Below are 24087 nucleotides of genomic sequence, written 5' to 3' on the forward strand. Positions count from 1 at the left end.
GACGCCAAGGCGACTGTGCACCCAAGTGTGTACGATGCTTGCAGCTGCTTCTCCGGTTTTCAGTTTCTTGCATCTTCTTGCCTGCATGCATTGTTGTGCTGCAGCTTCCCACTCTGATTGCCCCTGGCCTGATCTTTCCTCTTGCCCAATGCGGTTTAGCTCTTCTCGAGCAGTTGTGCGTAACAGTTTTATTTCTCTTTCGCTGTGAAATGGAATTTTCAGTCCGCGTTTCACCTTCCCTGCCCTGATCGCGGAGAGATCATTTCCGATGCTGTCAGCTGGCATATTGATAGGGAAATATCAGCTGTGCTTGCGAAAATGGCTAGTAGGAAGACCGCACTCGTCCCGGGAAGCTTCCTAAAAGAGCAGTTGATGTGTTTGAGTCGAAACCACCCATTTTTGTCCAAGGCAATGCTGCGGGTCAAAGTGGAGCGCCTATGGGAAAGCCTTCCTGAAAACAAGCGAGCCAAGTATGTGGATCCGGAGAAAAGTAAGTAGTTAGATAGTACAGTTCACCGTTCGTTTTGATACTAAGCATGGCAGTGTTGATACCGGTACCTATTTCTCTGCATGCCCTGACCAACCTTTGATATCGAGCCCAGGCGGAAAAGGCTTGAGTCAAGAGTAGAGAGGAAGTTTCAGGACCGTGACAGTTGAATGACAATACATGTACACAGTACATCATGGTACATGCCTGTACTGCACTTTCCAATGTCATGTAGCCTCAAGACCACCTAGTCCTAACTCTGTAGGATTTACAGTGGGCACGTGGAAGATTGACGTTGACTGCGAGAAACACAGCGGGCTTTGCAATTTTGACACTATAATTGTAACTAGAAAGAGTTCTCAATCAAGCCGAGCCGAGCTCGGGGTATGTTAATGTAATACTTCATCTCCGCACAGCTAGCCGTTTCGACCCTGTAAAGTCTCATCCGAGCGGAGCTCAAAGTGACTGGCTGAACAAGTACATGTACATGTACCGGTAGTCATACTTTGAAGTATACTCAATCTCCGGACAGCCAGCTGTATGCTTCGATCTTGCTAGATTTCATCAGCAGAGCTCAGAGTTACTTGCCGAGCCAATCGCAATGAAGTCTAATGAACGACAAAAGCATTTTTATTTAAACCGGCTCAAAGCACCAAACACCATGACATCCACTAGACACAGTTGCAACCACATTCAATCAGACGTACAAACGTAACGTTAATAGTGCCATGATGAGTGTTGCGCTAAATGTTTCTACCCCCCCCCCCCCTCTCTCTCTCTTCCCGGTAGCTTTGCACGATAGAGCAAACAACAAGAAAAAACCACCAAGCGATACTGATTAGTAGAAGCTGTAGAACACTGATAATTGTGCACATACACACTGGACCAAAGCTCTCACATAAGCATTGGAGAGGACTCGTGCAATCGGTTCGTCAAGCAAGATCTAGACCAACCAAGCGAAAGCACTCGCAAGTTTTAAATTTGTGTGCGATGCATGCCTGTGTCTGTCTGTGCGTGCATGTGTGCATGTGTGTGTGTGTGGGGGGGGGGGGGGGGTGTGCGTGTGTGCATGTGCATGTGTGCATATGGTCATGTTTCTGCAGAATGCATCCGCAAGTCGTCACTGTGCTTCAGCTTCGACGTTGAATGCGAGGAGATTTCCCAGAAGAAGGAGCCAACACACGGGTAAGTCATTTTGATGTGTACCGACTGCTCAACATCTCACTGAGACTGCATATAGGTTATGTGACTGATTTCATTAGGGTGAGTCAGCGGAAACGCTTATGGGCGCTAAGTGTACAGGGGAACCACGTATGGGTGCAATGCATGCATCGCTGCACCACGACTTTGCCAAAGCACCTCTAGTCCTCTACTGATGATGTAATCGCGTAATTATAGTCCTGTCCAGCCCTTGTATATCCGGTTACTGTGACTATCCGGCATCGATACTGATTATGTGCGTCACGTGTGAATATAGCATGGCTAATTCCGGGCTAGCTGTGTCGTAGCACCTTCAAGTCATATACTAAGAATATAATCTTGAAAATCACCGTAATCTTCAGACGATGGAATACGGAGATCAGAGAAACGATGAAGACTTTGCATGTGTAATGATAATGATGACTCTGGAGAAAAAAAATGTGTCCGACACTACTAGATAAGCACCAACTAGACTGAAACTGAGGTGCGGGGTAGCGAAAAGAGAAATACCGTACAACACCGAGCTAGCAAAGCAGTTGTGAGATGGGCTGCTTATGGCGTAGCTGCAGGCAGCAGGGCGAAAAAAAACGGTTTGCACAACAAAAACAATGCACGCCAGCTTATGGCTCAGCTCCAGGCAGCGGAGTAAAGAACAGGAAGCAAGCGTATGCCAAGAACTACACAGGGCAGCTCCGGTGTACATGCGTGTTAGCCCTCTACATGCAAGGTACAGTCAGACCTCGCTTAGTCGCACACATCCGTTCTCCACAAAAAAATATCCGGATAGGCAAGGGAACCGGATAATCGAACACAGTATGTTACTGTGTGTATGTATAGAGAGGTTTTGCATTCCGAATTTCAGAATGATTTTCGACTGTGCTTTTCCGAAAAAAGCGCGTTCCGAAAAACGGTATTTTCAGTGTTTTGCATTCCGAAAATCTGATTCGACTTCGTTTCCAAGGGTTGCCATGCAAAACAAAATGGAGAGCGTCGAAGGGGTTGAGCAGGATCAAATCCATGTGCGCAGGTCAAACTGAATTTGGGTGCGGTTCGAAGACGAGGACGAACTGATGGTGGACCAAGTGATCCAACAGCTGAAGACGAGGTTGGCGAACTACTGTCTTGTACTGTTAGTAGGCTCCAGGGCAAAGGAAGATAGAGTGTGATGAAGTGTGAGAAGATTAGTCAACATGGCGAGATCAGCGAGAGCAGCAAAACCAGCAAAATTCAAAACTACATACGTGGAAATTTTTCAAATAATCGAGAGCAGCAGAAAGCAAAAATACAAACATGAAAAATACACTTTTTGTATTCAAATATGCACTCCCAAACATGAAAGAGCCGAAAATCTATTTTCGGAAAACCATGCACTTTCGCCACCACACTTCCGAAAGTTCGACTAATTTTTCGACTCCTGCCGCCACATTCCGAAAATAATTCCGAAATTCGGAATGCAAAACCTCTCTTATGACACATTATGTTGTATATCGGTAACCAACCATTTTCTTCTGGATGGTGAAGGATCCGGATAAAAGAGGACCGGATAAGCGATGTCTGACTGTATCAGATATAGACTTTATGTGTAAAAAGCATAGAAAGCGAGAGCCGGAAACAAAGCCTGGAGCTGGCGCAGGAGCTTGTGGAGCGCCACAAACTGACTACACAAATAATGCCATAATAGAATGTGCACTCGTGGTTCAAAACTTGTCCTTGTGATGCCACTCACGACAGCATGTCACTGACTGTGATCATAAGCAAACGGCTCTGGATTAAATCCATCGCTGTGTGTGCTGTTGTGTTTCCGCAGACGGCGGCACTATGGCAAGCGGACGCGCACTATGTCACAGTTCGATGTGAGTGTGTGGGTGTGGATGTGGGTGTGTGCATGCGACCATGACATTGTGTGCGCTGTGCTGTAATGTACACTAGGATGTTTAGTTGTTTACACAGAGGATGCTATGATTAGTGGTGTGCATGGGTAGTCGAGTACCCGTGCTACCCGTGAGGACCTCGGGTAGACGGGTACAGAATAGTACCCGAAAACCCGAAGTCGCCGATGACTTACTGTGCATGTGTACAAATTCATGTAATACTCCGCTTGTCTACCCAGTGTGTAAGGGAAGGGGTGCATTGTGGTGTTACCATGGAAACATTACCAGATCGGGTACCCGTGCTACTCGTGGAAAACTACCCGATACCCGAAGAAAATGCTACCCGACTCAGCCCTAGCTATGATCAGGATACGCTGTTTTTTTTCAAAAAGTAGTGTGTTTATGTGTGCATGCTGAAGGGATCATTTGTTTTCTCATGTATCAGTATGTGAACATAGCAAATTCAGGATTCGTCTTCGATGACTTCAGTATTGCATCATTCTCTTTGCTCTCCAGGATACGGAGTGGAAGGAGGCGTCCTGGACTGACCTTGCTCAGCCATCCAACGAGGCACTGGTCCGCGACTCTGGCGCGCAGCCGAGTTCCTCCTCGCACCCTGTACTCAACATGGCCGATATGGATGTTAGCAAAGACCTTGTGCAAGACACTGCAAGTGCAGGCCAGAAGCAACGTACACTGGTGCCGGTACCCTCGGGCACTTGCAACTCCAGTACAAGCAGTGAAAGATCATGTGCATTTGACGCTAAGCGTAATTCTGGGATGAGCACTGGGTGCTCAAAGACAAAGTCCACATCTAGTCGAGCGCGGAAGAAGCCAGCACTGACATCATCCACACCAACCAGAAGAAAGACCAGACGGAAATGCGAAAATACGTTGCCAGGGAGATTTAAGAGGAAATCCTCGCACCTGCCCAACATTCTCGACGAGCAGGAAATACTCGGCTTTGATTTGTTCCAGAGTTATCTCCCCGTTGGCGATGGATATCAGTCGTCCTCGTTTGTCTTGGCAGGCTGTTTGAACGAGATGGCTCAGCTGCCAGCACCTTCCCTGTTGTATGATGGCGGGCACGTGAATGACTCATCAATCGGTGCTGACTCGTCTCTCATGTCCTGCTCGCTGCTGAGCTTGTCTGACGAAGACCAAGACATGGAAAACAAGAGCGGTGTGGCGGTCAATGAGTTATCGGATGCTCATTCCAGCACTGGTCTGAGTGCCTGTGGTGCCAGTGAGGCTCAGGCAGTGCCTGCTATTGAAACTGTACATGCAGGACAGCAGAATCATGTCGCCAGTGTGTCCCCAACTGAGCTAAGCACACGTTCCAGCGGTGAAATCTCCGTCTCGCCGTCTATTGCTCCAGATGCTGCTCATACCAAGAGGATAGCGTCGGGAGTCGATGCTCTTGAGTGTTGTGATCAATTGCCTGTACCTCCGTCGCCAACGCCACTTTCCTGCAGTTACAAAAACGAGTCAAGCCCAACAGCGGGACACTGTACAACTCCTAGGCATGATGATGTCAGGGCGGTGCAGCCTGAAGTATCCCGTCACAGCAATGCGGCTCATGTCTCAGATTCGCTGGATCGCCTCTCTGTGAGTACTAGGTGCATGGTTGGGTAATGGATTGCCTCTCTGTTAGTATAATTATGGTTATGTAACGGATAGGACAGGTGGAATGTTGGCAAGTGAAATCCGGCCTCGTGAACTAGTAATGCTGGCACGCGACTCCTATGCTGCAGATGCTGAGCCATGCCCTGGAACATGGTGGTAGTTTACTAACGTGGAGTCGGATTTCACTTTCCGCAAGCTGTGCGTGATGACTGCAGACCTCAGACTGCATGCCTCGATGGTCTCTATGGCATTTCAGCAGGAGTTTGATTGCTTGATTGTCAGTCATTTCCATAAAGTCTTTGCTTTTTACACTGGGTGTATGTATTTTTGTATTTGTATTTGTAACGTTATTTATGGTGTGGTGGTTGTGTGTGCTGTTTGAAATCCTTGTCCTCACAATGCAGATTTTATTGTTGTTGTTGTTGTTGTTGTTGTTGTTGTTGTTGTTGTTGTTGTTGTTCCTACATTTATATGCAGGCACAGCCAGATCTGATGTCCCTGTTTGACTCGCCACCTGCTACGCCGAATCAACTATCCCGTCGGTATGTTGCCGTTTTGTGTAAATTCACGCTGTCAATGCGGTTAGCAAGTCAGTATGAATATGCGTTCATCTTCTCTTCAAAGTCTTCCTCACGCTAAACCGACATGCCGGAGAACAAACGCGAGGCAATTGAATTTACTTCAGGTCCCGCCTGTCTTGTGTCAACGTCGGTATGCGACAACCGGCTGTGCTGGGGTGTTGGCTTTAGCATCGTTTTGGCATGTCTCGGTGAATGCAGCTACATGTCCATGTACAGTGCTGGCAACTGAAATCCGACCTCTTAGCGGTGCGTTCACATTCTAGCGGTCTCGGTTTCGTAGTTTTACCATCTCGTGTTGGGTCTTTGCGATGTGAGTGCACCGCTCAGTACAGGGTCGGATTTCAGTTGCCAGCACTGTACATCCAACTCTTTTAGCAGCACACAAAGAGCACTACAGATGTTCGAGGCAATCCATGCGTCATTTTATTTCCTATGCAAGTTGTTGAAAACATTCCTTATTTAAAATTAAAATCTTTGTGAGACAACTACACACATTGGTTTCCTCGGCATCAAGTGTCTATTCGTGAAATGAACATGAATCTAGCTCATTGTTGTCTTTGCCTCCTCTGTACGTTATGCACTGCTTTCTTCCCGACAGAAGCCTCTCCTCCGTGGGACAAGCCATCGCCATGTCGGCTGGTTCTGGCGAGCCCGGGCAAGAACCCGCTGGAACAGTCGTCGCTAGCTCTGTATTCATGTGAGAGAAGGCATGCCCGAACTGGTGCAGATCACGTAAGCGTTTTGAGCACTCTCCCCCGGAAGTGTCCCCTTTTATATGAACACCCATGCTTGTCCATTGTACCACCTGATATGGTATGAACTCGCAGTGGTAGTTCACCAGACAACCTTTTTTTATGTGCTATTTGGCCATAGTAAACTGTGAAGTCCGTATGTGGCGTTCACAGTTTTAATTTTTAATTTTTAGCAGTATTACGTGTCCAAAACGCCTGTTAGTGTTACGTGTCATGACATCATAGTGCATGAGTAGCTAATAGCAAGCACACCTCTCCTGAGTAACACTCCGCTAATAGAGATGACAATCCGATCTGAATCTAAATTTAATCTTTAAAATTGTGTTTTAATCTCTATGTTCCAGCTAATCTCTAAAACTTTAATGTGAGCATTTAGTTTATTCCTGAAGCATGATAGACCTTTATGCTTTATTTGACCTAATCTCATACAAATGATGATCCTCCTTCTAATCTCTCCGCCGCTAGCTCTGTACTTTTACCATGTTCAAGTCGGTAGGCTGTGAATTTTGTAATCCTTACCTGGGCCAGTGCTCTGGCAGAGCTTCTACACAGCCAGCAAAGCAACAGAACATCATTCATACCCTGTGCTCCGACGCAGCTTCTGCAGAACAGACTGTGGATATGCGACACCTCAGATACATGCATGACGGAAGTGCGGATATATGATGACAAGTGAGGATATACTGAACCCGGAAGATTAGTCCTACTCGTAACATGGTCCATTCTTCGACTTGTGTGTGAGAAGCCCCGTGTGGGCAGGTGATTTCCAGACCTCAGCGGAAGTGTAAAGGACCAGGTGTCACCAAGCTTCATACGCGGCTTTAAAACTGTAGTTACAGAAGCAGTCGTTGAGCTGAGGTCGCGTCCTTACAGCATGCTCTGGTCATGGGTCTAGCAGTGTGTGACCATTGCCAGCAGACATGCGTGTTGAGCAAAGCAGCATTGCGCTGGCTGCAAGCCATTCGATAGCTATCTCAGTGCTGCTTGTGCAAGCAACACACACGCGCGTGCACACACACACACAATCTGTATATCAGGTGCATATGTGTTGTACCAGAAGTCTCTCCATCCTAACTCGGCGAGTCGGGTGATGGGAGTTGTGTCCATTTCTACAGAACCCGATCAGCAGCATCATGTACGCACAGTCACAGCAACAACAACTGATCTACACATATCACACTGGTTCCTGCTTTCAATTCAATCCTCTGCTTGGCACTGGGCCATGGCAAAAACTTGAAAAATAGCTAAACCTGGTCTCAGAGTCAGTGATCATCGGTCTCGCTCATGGCGCGGATCAGGGAGTAGTAAAATACCGGTATGTTACTATGCCTTGCTGCGGACCCTGGTGGACCGCAGTACCCGTAGTCATGGGATATGAGTGAGTCACTCAAGAATCGAGAGAGTTGAGACGCACATCTCATGTCATACCATGCCGTGTACGGAATCTCGTGTTCCGCACACGTGCACAGGACCTCGTTGTTTCATGTAACACCAGATGACCATCATCTGACATACTCAAAGTAAAGCGCAACAAGTAGAAGAGTATGAATAATTCGTTGTGACTCAGAGTTTCACGCACGAGGCAATCATCCGACAACAGCTCTGCCCCCGGGCATTGAGCACTCTTTTGAACAGCTAGCCTGGAACATTTCTGTTTTACTTTTAAAGTGAAGTTAAGTGTAAAACTGACCCGAAGTAACACGTTCATTGCCACTCGTACTCAGTCACAATATTTTATTAATTGAGACCGAACATGATGGCTTCTACTTCGAAGCGCTCAGTACATGTAGATGCTTGCGCTATGCACCAGTCCACCGCCACCGGCCAAAACAGCCACGATCCGGCGGTGATCAGTCAATCTCCGCGTCGGCACTGACTCGAGACTCCCGCAGTTCCTGGTGTAGTGATCCCCAGGTTACTAGTACCACGGCCGGGGCCGAGAACAGATCTGCAGTCAGTCTGTAGTCCACTCCTGATACAACAAACACCACCCTGATACAACAAATACCATGATTGAGTAGGAGACTTAGGTCTTTATAGCCGACGTTCTTTATAACAGAAATGCACTCACAACATATAAGTACAAACAACAGTGGCATGTGGCCCATGACTGTATGACATGGTATGGCGTGCACTTGGTTTTCATGCGGGCCCACATGCAACACATGCAATACTGAGGGCCACAAGATATGGTTCGTTATACTTTGAAGTATAAAATAATAAACGAAGAGTCTTCGCTACAAAGGGTCAATGTTAGACATGGTTGGCACTTTTCCGTTCACCCTAACTTCGACTGTCGGTCTGCCCCAGTTTGTGTGTGTGTGTGTGTGTGTGTGTGTGTGTGTGTGTGTGTGTGTGTGTGTGTGTGTGTGTGTGTGTGTGTGTGTGTGTGTGTGTGTACAAGGCATGATTAGCATTTCCGTTTCTGACACAACGATCGGCTTGTGACGCCACCCTAGTTGGAATCTCACCGCTTTGTTCTCCAGGTAAACAGAGCCTTCTTCTATCGTCGAAACGATACCAACCGACGGTACTTTGGGTGCTGGGTACGAGTACTTTGGGTTTAGTGTAAACGGTAATATGCTAACCATGTCTGTTGTATGGGTTCAAGCGGGAACATGGACCGTGGTTCGCTATGCGAGTTCGATAAGTGGAGTCGACTGTTTCTCGTTTTTAAAAGCCACTGCATGTAATACGTATTATCTCTAATATAAGCACAGTCTCCAATAATGGCACGTCTCCAATAATAGAACACCTTGGGGCGGCATTCAAATAATAAAGTGCTCAGTCTCCATTATAAGCACACTGTGTAAATTCATTATCTGTACCGGCGAAAAACCCCTGAAATGTGTGTCTGACATGAATTTGGCATGGCAACATGCCTCTGAAATTGTGACGTTTATCGAATAAGGTCTATACAATCATACATAATCGATCATGCACACACTTGCACACGCACGACACGTGCACACGTGCGTCACATTCCGCCGCAAAAACGCCAAAAGGCAAGACTTTTTTTCGCAAGTCACATACCCGACGTACATTCTGTACTGTGGATATCGATATCGCCGGATCGCGGAGGGTCGTCCATCAATATCAGCGCAGTCGGATTTGTGAGGAAGATGCTCCGCAGTTGTTCGGCTGCTGCTGGTGTCTTGATAGTTGCTCATTGCTGAATGTCCCCCATTGGCTGCGGGGCTAGGCGAGCGCCCATCTGCAGCACTAGCTGCTGAGTTCACTGCCAGGAAGGCGCATTCTTGTTGTGCAACTCTGCGATTCCTCGCCGCCGCCGCCACAGCAGCTAGTACTGCAAATGCAAAAATGTCGCTGTCGAATGACGACCATCTTCAGCTGATGCACCTTGTCAAGGAGGGCAAGCTAACGGTGGATCAAGCACAGTCTTTGCTGAGGGAATCAACTGGAAGAAAATGGTCCTCCGGCCAGCAGCAGCATTCTGCCGCCGGGCGCAGGGCAACAACCAGCGTAAATGCACACGTAAGCACAGTATGTACCACGATGTACTTGGACACGTAATGTTACCTCCACGAGTCGAGCATGCACGTCGTTGCAAAGTACCTTTCACTTTGTCCGAAATGCCTGTTCGTAACTAAGTGTGCCATCAAGAGTCCATGGACTCTTGGTGCCACGGACAGGCGAGTATCTCTTACTTGTTAGCTTTTTGCTTTCGCTCCTTCCAGCGTATTCAGATTCTCTCTCGCTGTGTGGAGGTTGAACAGCCAACTGGCAACACTGATGAAATCCGTTTGCGGACTTCATTTATACTATAGTCGAGCGGCGGTATGACTTGACAGTGTGATCGCGCCGATTGGTGGCTGGCGATGTGGTCTTCGATCGCTGTCCCTGTCGCGGCTTGTATCGTGGGCGCATCGCGAAGCTTATGATTTATGCGTGGTAGATCTACGAGTAGTGGAGTGGCACAGCTACCTATCGCAATCTTGCCTTCTTGGTAGCCAGCTACGTGTGGATCTACCAAGTAGACTTGTGTTCGTGTTTTCGTTATCGTGATTTTTGCTTCGATCGTGTTTTACCGTTTTGTCGTGTTCCGCTCACACGCCCTAAGGGCCAATGGCCCAAGTGTAACAGATGGGGATCTCCCTTCCTTCCTCACATAGCAGTCACCGTCGGTTCCCTAGATTAGATGCCAGTGGCAGTGCCGAGCCAGCCAGCAGAGAAGGGCTCCAAACCAAGTGACTGGTGCCATAGCTAGGGATATTATTATTGGTAAAGACCTTAGTAAGTGGCCCCTTGGCCATAGCCTAGGTCTTTGACAATTTTTAGGACTGACATGATTGTAAAAATAATTCTGTAATGCAGATACTGTATATACAAGTCTTCGGCAGCTATTTAATTTCGGCTATATTCGGCACCGACCCAAAACGCCTAAATTAAAACGCCGATGAAATTTTTCACAGCATCTGTCGCACTATATCATGCCCTCCACCCCACGCCGAAAATAAATCGCCCCGAAATCAAAGTGCCGAAATTTAGTATATTTACAGTAGTACATGTACATGCAGTGGCAGGTTGGACTTGCCAGTACTAACTCAGTCATTGTCTTTGTACTATTGTGGGTAGTGTCTGCTGTAACAGGGCCTAGGGGTACACTGCTACCGCACTCATCTCCCTTCCTCCTCTCTTCCTCCCTTTCCTTACACAGCACACAGGAGAAAAATAGGCCTCTGCGGCCTTTGGACAATCCTTAAATAAAAATCAATCAACCAATCAATCAAAATAATGCCTTTAGTGGCAGTGTTTGTGGGCAGCTATTTTGGCAGGTGTGGGCATGTGACTGCACTCAAACACTTTACAGTATAAACTCTACATGTGCAGTCAGTTACACATCATCATCATTATCTCATGATTGTGTTGTCATGTAATTGTGTACACACAACCAAGTAATTAGTTTGTTGCTGTGGAGTGTGGAGTGTAAATGTGTGAATTGTGTATTATAAATGCAAAACACGTAGTGCCAGGTACTACATGATTGTACACAGATGCTACGCAATTTGCCGTCAGGACTGCACAAGGAGATGAGAGGCTAACTAACTTGTGATCTTGAAATTATTTGATGTTACTGTGGAAATTGTCTCCCATATCCTGTGCGCGTGTACCATGGTGTATGTAATAGAACATGTCTTGTGTCAAGGGGATTCAACTCGTACATTTTACTTTGCCTTGGGCAGATTCACTATCTAGCCGTTGAATAGGGAAGCTTTATGGTCACATCTGTTCGGTTGTGTTATGTAATTATTTACATTGAGAGCTTTTCCTGGTCTAGTTCCTTCTCCGAGTGTACAGGCACTAGGGGAGTCTGTGTGTGATGTCTGGGGGCATGTAGTCCATTTATTATTAATTTTGTGTTAGTGAGTGCAGCGTGTACTGCAGGAAGAGGGGGTTGCTGGGGAAGTCTGTTTTTGTGTGTGGCTGTGTGTGACTGTGCATGGTGTGTGCAGGCATGTAGCCAGGTTTGTGTTGACTCTGCAGAAGAGGAGGTTGCCCCCAAGTACACTCATCATGTCTTGTATACTGCTAATCATAGTACTTCTATGGGCATACAAAAGTAAGAGTGGGTAGATGCCAGTGAAATACAAAGTTTGTACGTGTGAGAAGGTGTGCTAAGGTCACACTTAGCAGATTTTGGGGTGGATCTGGTTCGTGTGGTATGACCTACAGACAGGACACCACCTCCACAATACGACCATGAAAGGAGGAGATGGTGGGGTGCTCTGTCCGTACATGACACCACCTCCACAATAGGACCATGAAAGGAGGAGATGGTGGGGTGCTCTGTCCGTACATGGACACACTATACAGTTACTAGTGTGCCACACATAGGAGTACATGCACCCACACGACTTTGTGGGTGCAGTCAGCAGCAAGCAGCATTGTAACATACAGTTGAAGGATTTGTACCTTGCACTTACAATGGTCCTTTCCACACATTTACAATGCTAGTCTAGCATGACATCATATTATTGTATTCAATTTAATGTCTCCCCCCCCCCCCAAAGTTGAGGCCCCATGCCTTGTACAATAATATAATTGTCAATGCTGCCAATTATGTCATGCCACTACGTACTTGTACTTTGAAGTAGACTTATGGTGTATGTAAGCTAGTAATGCCGTCATTGTACCAAGCACAGTGCAGCACACCTAAGTGGCAGAGCCTTTGTGTGTTACAGTGTGTAAGAGTGGGCAGTGTACCCTGCACAGTGGCATGCATGTCAACATGGCACAAGCTGTCAGTGAAGCATGCAAAGACACCCTGTCACACAGACACACATACACACAGACACACACACAGGCTGTCCTCTCAATGTGGTGGGACAACAATGGTGTGCCACTTGATGTGTGGATACCTGTTCACATGGTGTCCACTGAGCTGGTGCACTGTCTCACTTATCTCTTTGTGTGTGTGTGTGTGTGTGTGTGTGTGTGTGTGTGTGTGTGTGTGTGTGTGTGTGTGTGTGTGTGTGTGTGTGTGTGTGTGTGTGTGTGTGTGTGTGTGTGTGTGTGTGTGTGTGTGTGTGTGTGTGTGTGTGTGTGTGTGGGCAGTGTGGCTAGCTGTAGTTTGCAGTCTTGCATGTTGCAGCTTGGCAAGTCTGTACTTTAGGTAGGAGACAGTCAGCAGCATCATGTTGGTTGGTAGTGTCTTGAAAACAGATGTTTCTTTGTGTTTTGGTCTGTACTGAATGTGGTGTCTTCAAGTCTTCAAATCACTCCACCAGTGTCTTGAGGAGAATTGAGTTCATCTTTGAGGCACAGCTCAAGCTTAGCTTCTTGTGTGAACACACACCTGCATAGATAGATCATCAAGCACGGCATGGCCTGATGCAACCTAGTTGAAAACACCTGTGGTGCAGATCTGCTTACTTCCTCTTGTTTTGAGGGAAACCAGTTACCTGCTTTTGCTTAGCACCTATGCACAGAGCTTGGGTGCTGTACAGTGTAGCCCACTGGATGGTACTGATAGTTATCCTAAACTCGGAAACCTACCCCTGATTCTATTTCAAGGAGCAGTGGCTGGTGTGCTTGGCACCTAATTTTTTTCTTTCTGTTGACTCATGTAGTGTTGTGACTGGAGGCACTATCGAGTTCATCTTGATCTTGAGTTCTGGCCCGGAACATGTGGTTTCTTGATCTGCGATGCAATCTTTGAACTGATTACTTCTTCTGCACTTCAGCGCGGTGATACTACTGTTGTTTGGATGCCTAGGAGCGTCTGTAGCCACTCACACTATCAGTACTAGTAGCAGTGTGTGATAATGGAGAATAGCACCGATTCGACCAGGTGCAGTCCCGGTCTGGGGCTGTTGAAACGGCTGCACTTTCGTAACCGCAGGCCCTCTACGTTGGCATTTGAGGTCGATTTTCCCGATGAGAAGCGGCGGCGAAGAGCCCGTCAAGCACGCAGCTCTAGTTTTGGAGTACGTTCCAGGCCTAGCTTGTCAGTGTTGTGTGGTTATTGGATGTGTTCATGTAATGTGTTTTCTGTTGTTTCCCCCCTTCACCCTGTCCTTCTTTATTGTGCAGGGAGGCCAGAAGGATGAGTCTGCCACAGCTGGCAAGACTTTCAACTTCTCCGTGTATGTGAGCATTGCTGGCAAATCACAGCGTTGCATTCTCCAGGTATGTACTGTACACATTTTATTTTTATTTTCATTTTATAATTATATTTTTATTCAGCATGCAGCAGGTTTTGGTGTTGTCCCTTCGTTGCCTGGCTATTGTGACATGCACACATCATATTCGTATTCCTATGTTGCGCTCGTGTTGCATCTCTGAATGTTTTGTGGGGTTTGTCGCTGGCAGAGCATTGCACTCTATGGGGGTGATTGTAGCTAACTGGATTGTATGTTTACCCGTACAGAGGGTGTGGTGCATTTTGGTGCATTTTTTTGTGAAACGATTGACCTAACTTCCACTCCGATGGTGGGCCACGTCCGAAAATTAGGTGAGCCTTAATGTGAGGTCTGCAGCAAAGAGACCATGTTTGCGTGTGCCTCTGGACATTTATGCATGTATTTTTTGACGCAATATCATGTGCGAGTTGATAAAGGCTTTTCCCTGACTCACCTTATCGACTGGCCAGTTGACTTATCGACTCAGTTGTTTCACCCCTCGTTTCAATTGTCTATTTCTATGCTCGGCGTGGCGTCTACAGGTCAATTTCTCCAGCCATGTCATCAGTACGGTGGAGCGAGGTGCTATCAAGCGCCGAATCAACTTCACGGATGTCATGCGAGTCGAAACTGACGACGGCATGAAGGTGACCGTGTTCGTGGAGCGTGGAAAGGAGCTGGAGTTTGACGCCGACACTCTGGAAGAGAAAAACAAGGTGCGAAGAATTCTCGCCGTACATGAATTATTTACTATGAAGTGTGAACTGATTTTTTTTGCTCATTATCTGTACTCTGTCCTGCTTGAGATCCCCATGGCATCTGCATTGTATATGACCAAGCACACTGCACTGTCACTGTGGTCATAGCGGAGACCATTGTTGTAAAGTTAGGAGCTGCCCCTGATGCCTTTGTCTTATGGGGGTAGTGACATCATGTCGGATGCGGATAAATCGATATCCCATTGGACAGGTGTCTATCTACCATTGGATGTGGAAAAGTCAAAACAACTCGAAAACGAATCACTGTGGGATTTATTCACAATAAATTAATTTTTAATGCAGCGCATGCACAGCTTGTGAATAGCAACTGAATAGAACGGTTGTCAGTTGACAAACCCCCTTTTCTTTCGTAATGCAGTTGCGTGATGTCCACAACTTTCTTGGGATTTATTGCTAGCGAATATTTTGCAGCCAGTTTTGAGCCATTTGTTATGTCTGTCTAGCTTTACCTTGCGTTACAGCAGCACGATCATGTCGTGTCACATGCCTTTGTTCTGGCAGCATTTCATACAGGCATTTCCCCTTAGCTGAATGGTGTATTTGTATGTGATGATGGTGTTCTGTGTAGATTTCTCGTCTCATCACCGGCATTGCTGAAGGCAGCGGTTACGGTGAAGAGGACAGCAGCGCAGTCAGCGGTAAGATTGATACTGGCAATTGCTATCTAGCACACTGCTACTACTACTGGCCAGTGAAGCACGGGGTCATCCTCTGGTACAGCGCTGCGATGTTGCATGCGGTCACGATGCACTCATACTGGGCTGCAATATGCCGAGCATTCTACCTGCGCCTGATTCCGTATTTCACAGCTCACTATTGTAGTAATTCGCATTTAAAACTGCCGTGAAGCACCACTTGTGCTTGTAAGACATGCTTGCCTGGCACAAAGCTCCTCTTTTGTTTGTATGCTCACTTCGCAGGTGGTTCAGGTGGTGATGAAGGGAACTCGGAAAGCTCCGAGAGTAGTGTCCTCATAGAAGGCGTCATTGAGAAGAAAGGGCATAGCGCGGCCTTCCTGACGTGGACAAAGTGAGTGAATGTGTGACTTGTGATCTTCCTCTCAGCGATCCAGAGCTATGGCAGCCACATTCGTTGTACATGGTTGTGTAATGCATATACGTGTGTGTGTGTGTGTGTGTGTGTGTGTGTGTGTGTGTGTGTGTGTGTGTGTGTGTGTGTGTGTGTGTGTGTGTGTGTGTGTGTGTGTGTGTGTGTGTGTGTGTGTGTGTGTGTGTGTGTGTGTGTGTGTGTGTGTGTGTGTGTGTGTGTGTGTGTGTGTGTGTGCGTGTGTGTGTGTGTCCCATATGGTGCAGTGGTATGTGCAGCGATTTCCAATCGATAGGTTGCGGGTTCGATTCCCGACGATTATGGTCACACGCGTCTTTCTCAGACTCTTCCTGACTTTTCTTTCATTCTCCTGGGTGGTTACCAACAGCCAGTGCATGCCGGAGTAAGTGGTGTGATGTGTGTGCGGGAAAAAATTAAAAAGACCAAAAAGTAGGGATTCACTGGCCAGAAAAAAAGCCACTTCATAGCTGTGTGGTGTAGACCAGGCTGAATAGTGGCGGTCAATTCTTCAGCCTTGCAAGCTGTTGAACGGTGCAATCCCAGCACAAGTTGCTATGGCTTCTGCTGTAGCATCGCTATCATCGCCTCCGGCGATGGGCGTCCAATGGTCCAATGGTGTGTGTGTGTGCGTGTATGTGCGTGTGTGCATGTGTGTGTGTGAAATTTGTGGAAGCACATCCAGTGCATTTGGAGATTTGTGTTCTTCTCTTCCATCTCTTGTGACGGGCGTATACATGGTACATGGTACATGGTCGGTGTGTGTGGTCTGACTGTACTCCTTGTAGGCGACACTTGCGAGTGTCTCGTGGAGAGCTGACGTACTTCAAGCCTGAAGATCTTCAGGTAGGTCATTTCCATTACCGGCTGGCTGAAGTGCATTGTCGAAATCACTGCTTTCTTTAGCTGCAGCACTTCCTATTCCTGTAGCTTCAATGGCTTCGTATTCTCTCTTTTTTTTATTTTCTGACAGAGACTGTGCAATAATCCATTTCTTTCTCAGATCAGGATCATCTGGAAAATGATGAAACACTTGAACCTACCACTACCGGTATCATCAGAACAAGAATTGTGGAGGACAATTTTTTGTTTGTTTTTGAAACAGTTTGTCTCATGCCTCATGGTATTTCTTTCCCTCGTTCTTATTTTTATATTTGTTTCTAGGAAGCACTGAATATCATCTCACTGCGTCATGGCAAGACGGATATCAAGAAGATTGAAAACAATATGTTTGTTATTGATTGTAACAAGAGACTTTACACGTAAGTTGCTCCTAGGCATGTGTGTGTGTGTGTGTGTGTGTGTTTCCGTGTGTGTGTGTGTGTGCCTGTGTGTCTGTGTGTGTGGGGTCAATTCTTCAGCATTGCAAGCTGTTGAATGGTGCAATCCCAGCACAAGTTGCTATGGCTTCTGCCGTAGCATTGCTATCATCGCCTCCGGCGATGGGCGTCAAAGGTCAAAGGTGTGTGTATGTGTCTGTATGTGTCTGTGTGTGTATTCGTGTGTCTGTGTGTGTCTGTGTGTGTGTGTTTGTGTGTGTTTATGTGTGTGCGTATGTGTGCGTGTGTGTATATATGTTTGTGTGATGGCTGCTATTTCCCTCACTTTTTTCACTCGCCTGGCACTTTTTTTGGCATTTTGGCAGTGAAATGTTGGCAACTTGGCAGTGGTCGCAGCGATAGTGTACGAATGAAGCACTGTAGCCTCGGGTAATTCAGTCTGGCATGTTCCTGTGCACACAGTTTGCTCATTGGCCACCCCATGCATTCGTTTCAAACAATAGCTCTGTTCGCACGGCACTCGCCTTCTTCATAACTATTGTTTTTCTGTGTTGGTCTTAATTCCCCTGTCTGTATTGAAGATTTCGCATACCCAACCCTTCCAACGCCAAGCCACCAGGAGCTATTAGCAAGGAGCGAGACGGCTGGTTTGATGTAGGTATAGGCGCCATTGTGGGCTAGTCTATTTGTCGAATTTATCGAAATATATTTATTACACTGTATCAGAATGCGTGCATATAGTGGTCTATTTGAATTTACTTTATACCAACCCGAAATCGGGTTTTCCTTTGCTCGAGATAGCATTTTCAAAACGCAGTTTTACTAAAATTTGACAAACAAATTTTCGTAAGGAAAACTGCTCCACACGTGATCCATCAGCTCAAACGCGGGAACTCTAGCTTCTTCTTCACCCTTTTTTCAGCGCATTATAGATCTTATTAGGGAGGGTACCCGGGTGGGACTGTTATATCTCCGCTCTCCGCTCCTCATACAATCCCCACTTCACATCACAATGCATCATTGCTTGTGAAATGGGCAATTGCATATCGGAGCTTCGAGCTTCGATATAACAGTGTATACTTCACAGCGCACGTCAACCGGCCTCCGTGGCAACAGTTATTTATGCACAAATGGCGACTACGAGCGTCAGTGATATAATTTTGACGCAGCAAACCAGCACAGCCAGGCTGGAATATAACACAAGGCCTAACACCAACTAAATGTGTGGCCACATGAAAACCAAAATCTGGAAAAATATTCATAACCTAGTATGGCGGGACGCTAACACTGGCCGTCCCGAAATTACTTGTAATGCGTACACTACGCAGGTAAACTAGCGGATTAGTCCAGAAGGTATGTTTTGCACACAGTCATACCATCATGACGTACACGAACAAGCACACTGTCAGCATTGTTTCAGGGCAGTGTAGATGCTGGCACAGCAGCAGCCAATACTCCAGTTGCGAACTCCTGCTGAATGCGGACTGACGCAGCAGGCCTGGGGTCTCTGAGATAGAAGCGCCGGAACGTAGACTCTTGTTTCCAGCCAACGGCGCGCATGACCTCATCAGCTGACAGGCCAGCGCCTGCAGCCGTCGACGATGCAGCGGCTCGGGTTGAATGTCCTTTGAACACTGACGTGTCAACGCCAGCGGTGGACAACACGGACACAAGCCAACGAGAAATTGTAGCAGCTGATACCGCACGGTGTGGCTTGCGGGCCGAGATGAAGAGCTGCTGAGTACCTGAGGGTCTCAAAGCCTTTGTGCGTTCCAGGTATGCTTCCAAGTGGACTACAGGGCAAACTGCTTCCACCTGATATCTGGCTACGAAGACTCTCTTCAAGCTGCCAGAGCGCTGTGTCTTAGTTAATGCCAACAATTGCAGTGAGACACCTTCCGGCGACAAACCAATGGAGTCGGCTGACAGATGCCGGAGCTCAGATGCCCTGAAAGCACCTGTTATAGCCAGTAGAAAGCACAACTTTAGGGTGTGCTGCTCCAGGGACAGATCCTTCACCGGAGGCCAAGATTGGAGAGTGCCTAGCGGGATTGCCGGGTCCCAGGTAGCTGAATAGCGAGGCGCAGGTGGACGCTGTTGATAAATGCCACGCATCAACCGGGAGACGAGCGGGTGTTGGCCGATCGCGTGGCCGTCCATCGGCTGCAGGGTACTGGACAGTGCAGAGCGGTACACTCCAATGGTCCGGTAGGACTTCCCTGCCGACACTTGGTCCGTAAGGTACTGCAGGACAGTTGCTATGCCGGAAGATGGCGAAACGGGATTAATCTCCCGTTGACGGCACCACTGACACCACAGTGACCAAGCTGAGTCGTAATGTTTCCTCGTTCCTCCACGCCAAGAAGAACTGAGGAGCGACGACACGTCTGCTGAAAGTTGTTGATGCTGCCATATACGCCCGACAGCGGCCAAGCGACTAGGCGCAGCTGTCTCGCTTCCACGAGAGGGTGAACGTCGCCCTGCTCGTTCATGAGTAGACGAGGGTGATGAGGCAGCATTATTGGTTGGTCGACACAGAGGCTCAGTAAGAGGGGAAACCATGGGGCTCCTCTCCACATCGGGGCAACTAACACACACTGAGCTACCTCCTCCCTCTGAATCTTCCTCAGGCACCTCGTCAGGAGACAAAACGGAGGAAACAGGTACGCATTCAGGTCTGACCATGTGAAGCTGAGAGCGTCGGTCCTCCACGAGTGCGGGTCTGGCTTCCAGCTCACAAATCGGGGTAGCTGGGCAGCCGTGCGTGAGGCAAACAGATCCACTTCCAGAGGAAAAGCAAGTTGGTTGGCTAGTCTCTGAAAGACTTCCCGGTGGAGTATCCACTGTGCTGCTCCCATTTGCCGTGACCAAAAATCGGCTTCCACATTCAATTCGCCTGGCCGGTACTCGGCTCTGATGGTGATGTCTTTCTCCAGGCACCATTGCCACAGTTGTTGGGCTTCGCTGTTCAGCTCCGGGCTGGTGGTTGATCGCATTTTGTTGATGCACCATACAGCCGCCTGGTTGTCGATTTCGATGATCACATGAGCAGACCGAAGGTCCTTCGCAAGCGATTGTAGACCAAAAAAGGCTGCACGTAGTTGGCAATGTGCACGTTCGTAAATACGTGCACATTGGTCAACTCTTCGCCATTGGCGTACCTAAATGTTTTAGTGGTTATTGTCACAACGTTGACCCACCCTAGTTGAACGAGCTCCCTGCTTATGACTACCACCTCGTCATATCCGATTAGTTCTTCGTGGTCGTTTACAGGCCCTTGCTGCTGCTCCTGCAGCTCCTCCTGCAGCTCCTCGTCCTCCTCATCGCTGCTGATGATCACTGGGATGATGGCATCATCATCATTTCCCGAATCTAGCCCGCTGTCTCTTGCTTCAGCCATCTTCTTCCGCCATATAGTACATCACAGTCCAGCAGATACACAAACACACACACACACACACACACACACACACACACACACACACAAATGTGTTATGAGTAACCGTTCTTTTGTATGAGTAATCTTTCAAGTATGTTCATTCGTAGACACTTGTCTAGAACAAGAAGTGGGCAATTCAGTGGTTGCAGAGCGATTCAACAGAACGCTCAAACACTTTACAGCAGAATCAACAAATGTCTACATCAAAGTGCTACCCAAAGTCCAAACTTGTACATGACTACAACACCAGCAAGCACCGTACCGCAGTATTGGTATGAAACCTGCCGAGGCGTACTGGGAAAAACCTTGGATTTGTGTGCTCAGCTGTAGGTGGACACATGACAGTAAAATTGAAGTGTTTTAGTGAGGGAAAAGGTAGTTGTCGATAATGGGATGACAGAAGGTGGAATTTGAGTAAGCTGATCTCACTTATTTGCTCACATGTGTTTGCATGTGTGTGTGTGTGTGTGTGTGTGTGTGTGTGTGTGTGTGTGTGTGTGTGTGTGTGTGTGTGTGTGCGTGTGTGCGTGTGTGTGTGCGTGTGTGTGTTTGCACCTGTGTACTCGTGTGCGTTTCATCACCCCACGCCATCACTGCAGGCCATCCGGAATGAGCTGGATGCTGGCAGCGGGCCCGTCGGCCAGCCAGACGAAGGTCCTGCATTCAGCAAGACGTCCAGCTTCCGCGTCGCCGGTCAATCGGCGCTGCGGCACAACACGACGGCAGCACGACAGACGCTGCGTCAGAGCTTGAAACAGCTCAGCCGCGTCCGTCCCACCGGCCAGTCGATCAGCGGACCAGCTTCTCAGTTCCACTCGCCTCTGACCAATGTCTCCGAAACCGGCCAGGCGCAGCCTAACTCCAGCGGCACCGCTCCAGAGTATATCATATCCCCGACGTCGGGCAAACAACGACCCCTGCCACCCTGGCAGCAGCAGCAACAGGCAAGAACAACGAGTCCACCGGGAACGTTTAACAAGACCATATCTGCACCTACTCTCATCAGTCCACCAAAGTCCGAAAGCCCGGAAGGACCGGGAGCGATTCCCGTAGCAGCGCGTCCCACCCGGGCCCCGCCATCGGCTCCGCATGCACCAAAGCAACCTCCGTCCGTAGCACCTTACAGTGCTTCTAAACCAACCGCTAGGCCACCACCTCCACCAACCTCAACATCGCCTCCGCCGTCCGTGGAGCAGAAGTCGACTGCACCCTCGTCCGTAGTGTTGAACACGGACACCACGCCTGGACAGCGGTCGGGCACGCTGTCGTTCGCGTCTCGGAAAGCACGGCCTCAGGCTGCCGAAGTCGTTGCTTCGGGTGGCCATGGCGCCGATTTCTCTAAGCCGCAGTCGAGTCCCGTCCATGCCACCTCTGGCTCGTCCACATCTGGTGTAAGCGTGTCCCAAGCCCGTGCGCCGTATCAACCTGCGCAGAATACGCAAACCGTCAATGCCAACACGGCTCCGTCCACGACCATAGTGAACAGCATGCCGGCAGCATCTGTAAACGGACATCCTGGCACCATGCAACAGCCGCTTCCGAATCTTAATGTACAGGTACTTTGAAGTGATTGCATCTGATTTGCATGTTTATGGCGCCCATAGGTCTGCGGGGCCTTTCTTTGAGAATACTTGGATGTGATACTTGATTGCATGTAGTGTTGGCCTATTAATATTAATATGTCTCTCCCTCTCCATTGTCGTTGGACGTATTCTGAACGTACCTGGAAAAGAGGGTCATTGTTGAAATCCACAAGCGTTCCCAATAGTATCCGGTTGGTGGTTATGACATTCACTGGTACTGTGTGTGTGTGTGGGTGGGTGTGGTGTGTGTGTGTGTGTGTGTGGGGGGGGGGGGGGGGGGTGTGCATGTGCATGTGTACACCTACATGCATCTGTGTTCTCTTACGATGTTCTTGTAGAATGCCGACATGTCAGCATTTATGGCAGCCATGCAAGAGGAGATGTTGCAGTTAGTGCGTGAAGTTCAGTCTGGCCAAGGAGGGGACGAATCATCGCGGGCTGCTATTGTCGGGCTGGTAAGACAGCAGTATAACCTGTGTTACACGTTTACACTTTGTACAGCTGACAGAGTTTTGGGCCTCAAGTCCAATGGTGAAATGGGTCATCGGAGCAACCTTTCTTGAGTTGTGGCATCTGAGGGTCTTGTAGCTAGCAATGCGCGTATTGACGGCAGCGGGGAAATAGCCCTTTTCCATTGCATTGCCAACTCAGCGAAAGAGTGAAGTACAAGACTCTGAAGATAGCGTCGCTGCTCGCTTGACCTCGAAATATTCAGAAATGTTCCGTGATTGAACCAAGTCCCCACTATGAACACGTGATGTGTCCCAACGAAAGAGGTGCACAATCCCTTGTTCTTCTCCATTCCATTCCTGTCTTGTTAATAATGAGTTCACGAGACATTCAGCTTGTGCAGTATTCAGCTGGACACAAAGCATGGTCCAGAATGTTCTCAAATGTGCTGTTTCCGCGCCAAGGATTTCCACAAGGAAAATAGTTCTGGAACTATTCATGACGTCGTGTGTGGGGTGTCTGGCTAGGTAGATAGCTGCCATACTCCCGAGTGGTCAGATGGCTGAACCAATGTTGCCTGGCAACAGTCCTTGACAGAGATTCCTCCCCTGACACCAACAAACCTAGTTTGAAGGCATGTAAGTATCTTTCTCAAAGTGATCCATATTCACTTGATTCTGAAAAGAGAATCACTTCAGTAGGGATTGCTTTTCCTTCGTTGAGTCTGATTTGGATTTGCGCTGGAGATCGTGATGACAAGTGCGTTTGACCTTCTTTGCATGTAACTCTAAAGAAAGAAAAAGAATATTCACCGAGGGAATGGAAAAGGTAAAAAGTCCGAAGATAAAATTGACTGTCACAGGACTTGAACCAGGGACCTTCGCTTGAGGCCTGCGACGCTCTAACCACGAAGAATAGAAAAAGTAGGGGGAATATGTACAAGAGAGCAACAGCAGCCGGACACAGGGTGGGGCACAAGTAGCAGTGACAGTGTACAACAATGGCAATACATTGTGGTTATCACCATTAACCATACGTGTCGAATCAAAACGACGACACGGAGGGGAACGGGAACCCTTAAGAACTAAACTCTAGTCGTCACGATCGAACTCAGGCTCGAGCAAGATGTCCATAATTCTCTTCTTGCACTTCATATCCTCTTTTGGAGATAACCGGCTCAGTGGGCCACTTTATGTGGCACACCACAGCTCGTCTTCAGTTGGCTCCTTCTTTGCTGTTGGAACTGACGACATCATGGATTTGGCCATGTACAGGAGCTCACCCTGACACCCTGGGCACTTTCAGCGGAACGGCGCTTCACTGCACGGCGC

The 24087-nt window shown here is 48.1% G+C and overlaps 2 protein-coding genes across 3 annotated transcripts in view; both read left to right on the top strand.

Moving 5' to 3' along the window:
• The first annotated feature begins 19 nt into the window (after positions 1 to 19).
• Positions 20 to 7230, top strand: LOC135817258 (uncharacterized). The gene is made up of 6 exons (XM_065330397.1): positions 20 to 490; positions 1591 to 1672; positions 3495 to 3540; positions 4075 to 5166; positions 5662 to 5726; positions 6364 to 7230. The coding sequence occupies exons 1-6, from the start codon at positions 319 to 321 to the stop codon at positions 6464 to 6466; spliced, it is 1560 nt and encodes a 519-aa protein (XP_065186469.1). The 5' UTR covers positions 20 to 318; the 3' UTR covers positions 6467 to 7230.
• Positions 7231 to 9571: 2341 nt separating this feature from the next.
• Positions 9572 to 24087, top strand: part of LOC135817260 (mucin-5AC-like) — a 40591-nt gene continuing 26075 nt past the window's right edge. The window contains exons 1-10 of one of the 2 annotated variants that reach the window (XM_065330400.1): positions 9572 to 10012; positions 14072 to 14167; positions 14703 to 14876; positions 15508 to 15577; positions 15860 to 15968; positions 16793 to 16850; positions 17169 to 17266; positions 17866 to 17938; positions 21323 to 22279; positions 22645 to 22761. In XM_065330400.1, the coding sequence (XP_065186472.1) occupies positions 9839 to 10012; positions 14072 to 14167; positions 14703 to 14876; positions 15508 to 15577; positions 15860 to 15968; positions 16793 to 16850; positions 17169 to 17266; positions 17866 to 17938; positions 21323 to 22279; positions 22645 to 22761 (1926 nt within the window). In that variant the 5' untranslated portion in view covers positions 9572 to 9838. Of the gene's footprint in view, positions 10013 to 13155; positions 13966 to 14071; positions 14168 to 14702; positions 14877 to 15507; positions 15578 to 15859; positions 15969 to 16792; positions 16851 to 17168; positions 17267 to 17865; positions 17939 to 21322; positions 22280 to 22644; positions 22762 to 24087 lie in introns of those variants that run through there. The other variant, XM_065330401.1, reaches the window with a different exon arrangement.

Source organism: Sycon ciliatum, chromosome 5 (assembly GCF_964019385.1).
Source record: "Sycon ciliatum chromosome 5, ocSycCili1.1, whole genome shotgun sequence".
NCBI lineage: Eukaryota > Metazoa > Porifera > Calcarea > Leucosolenida > Sycettidae > Sycon > Sycon ciliatum.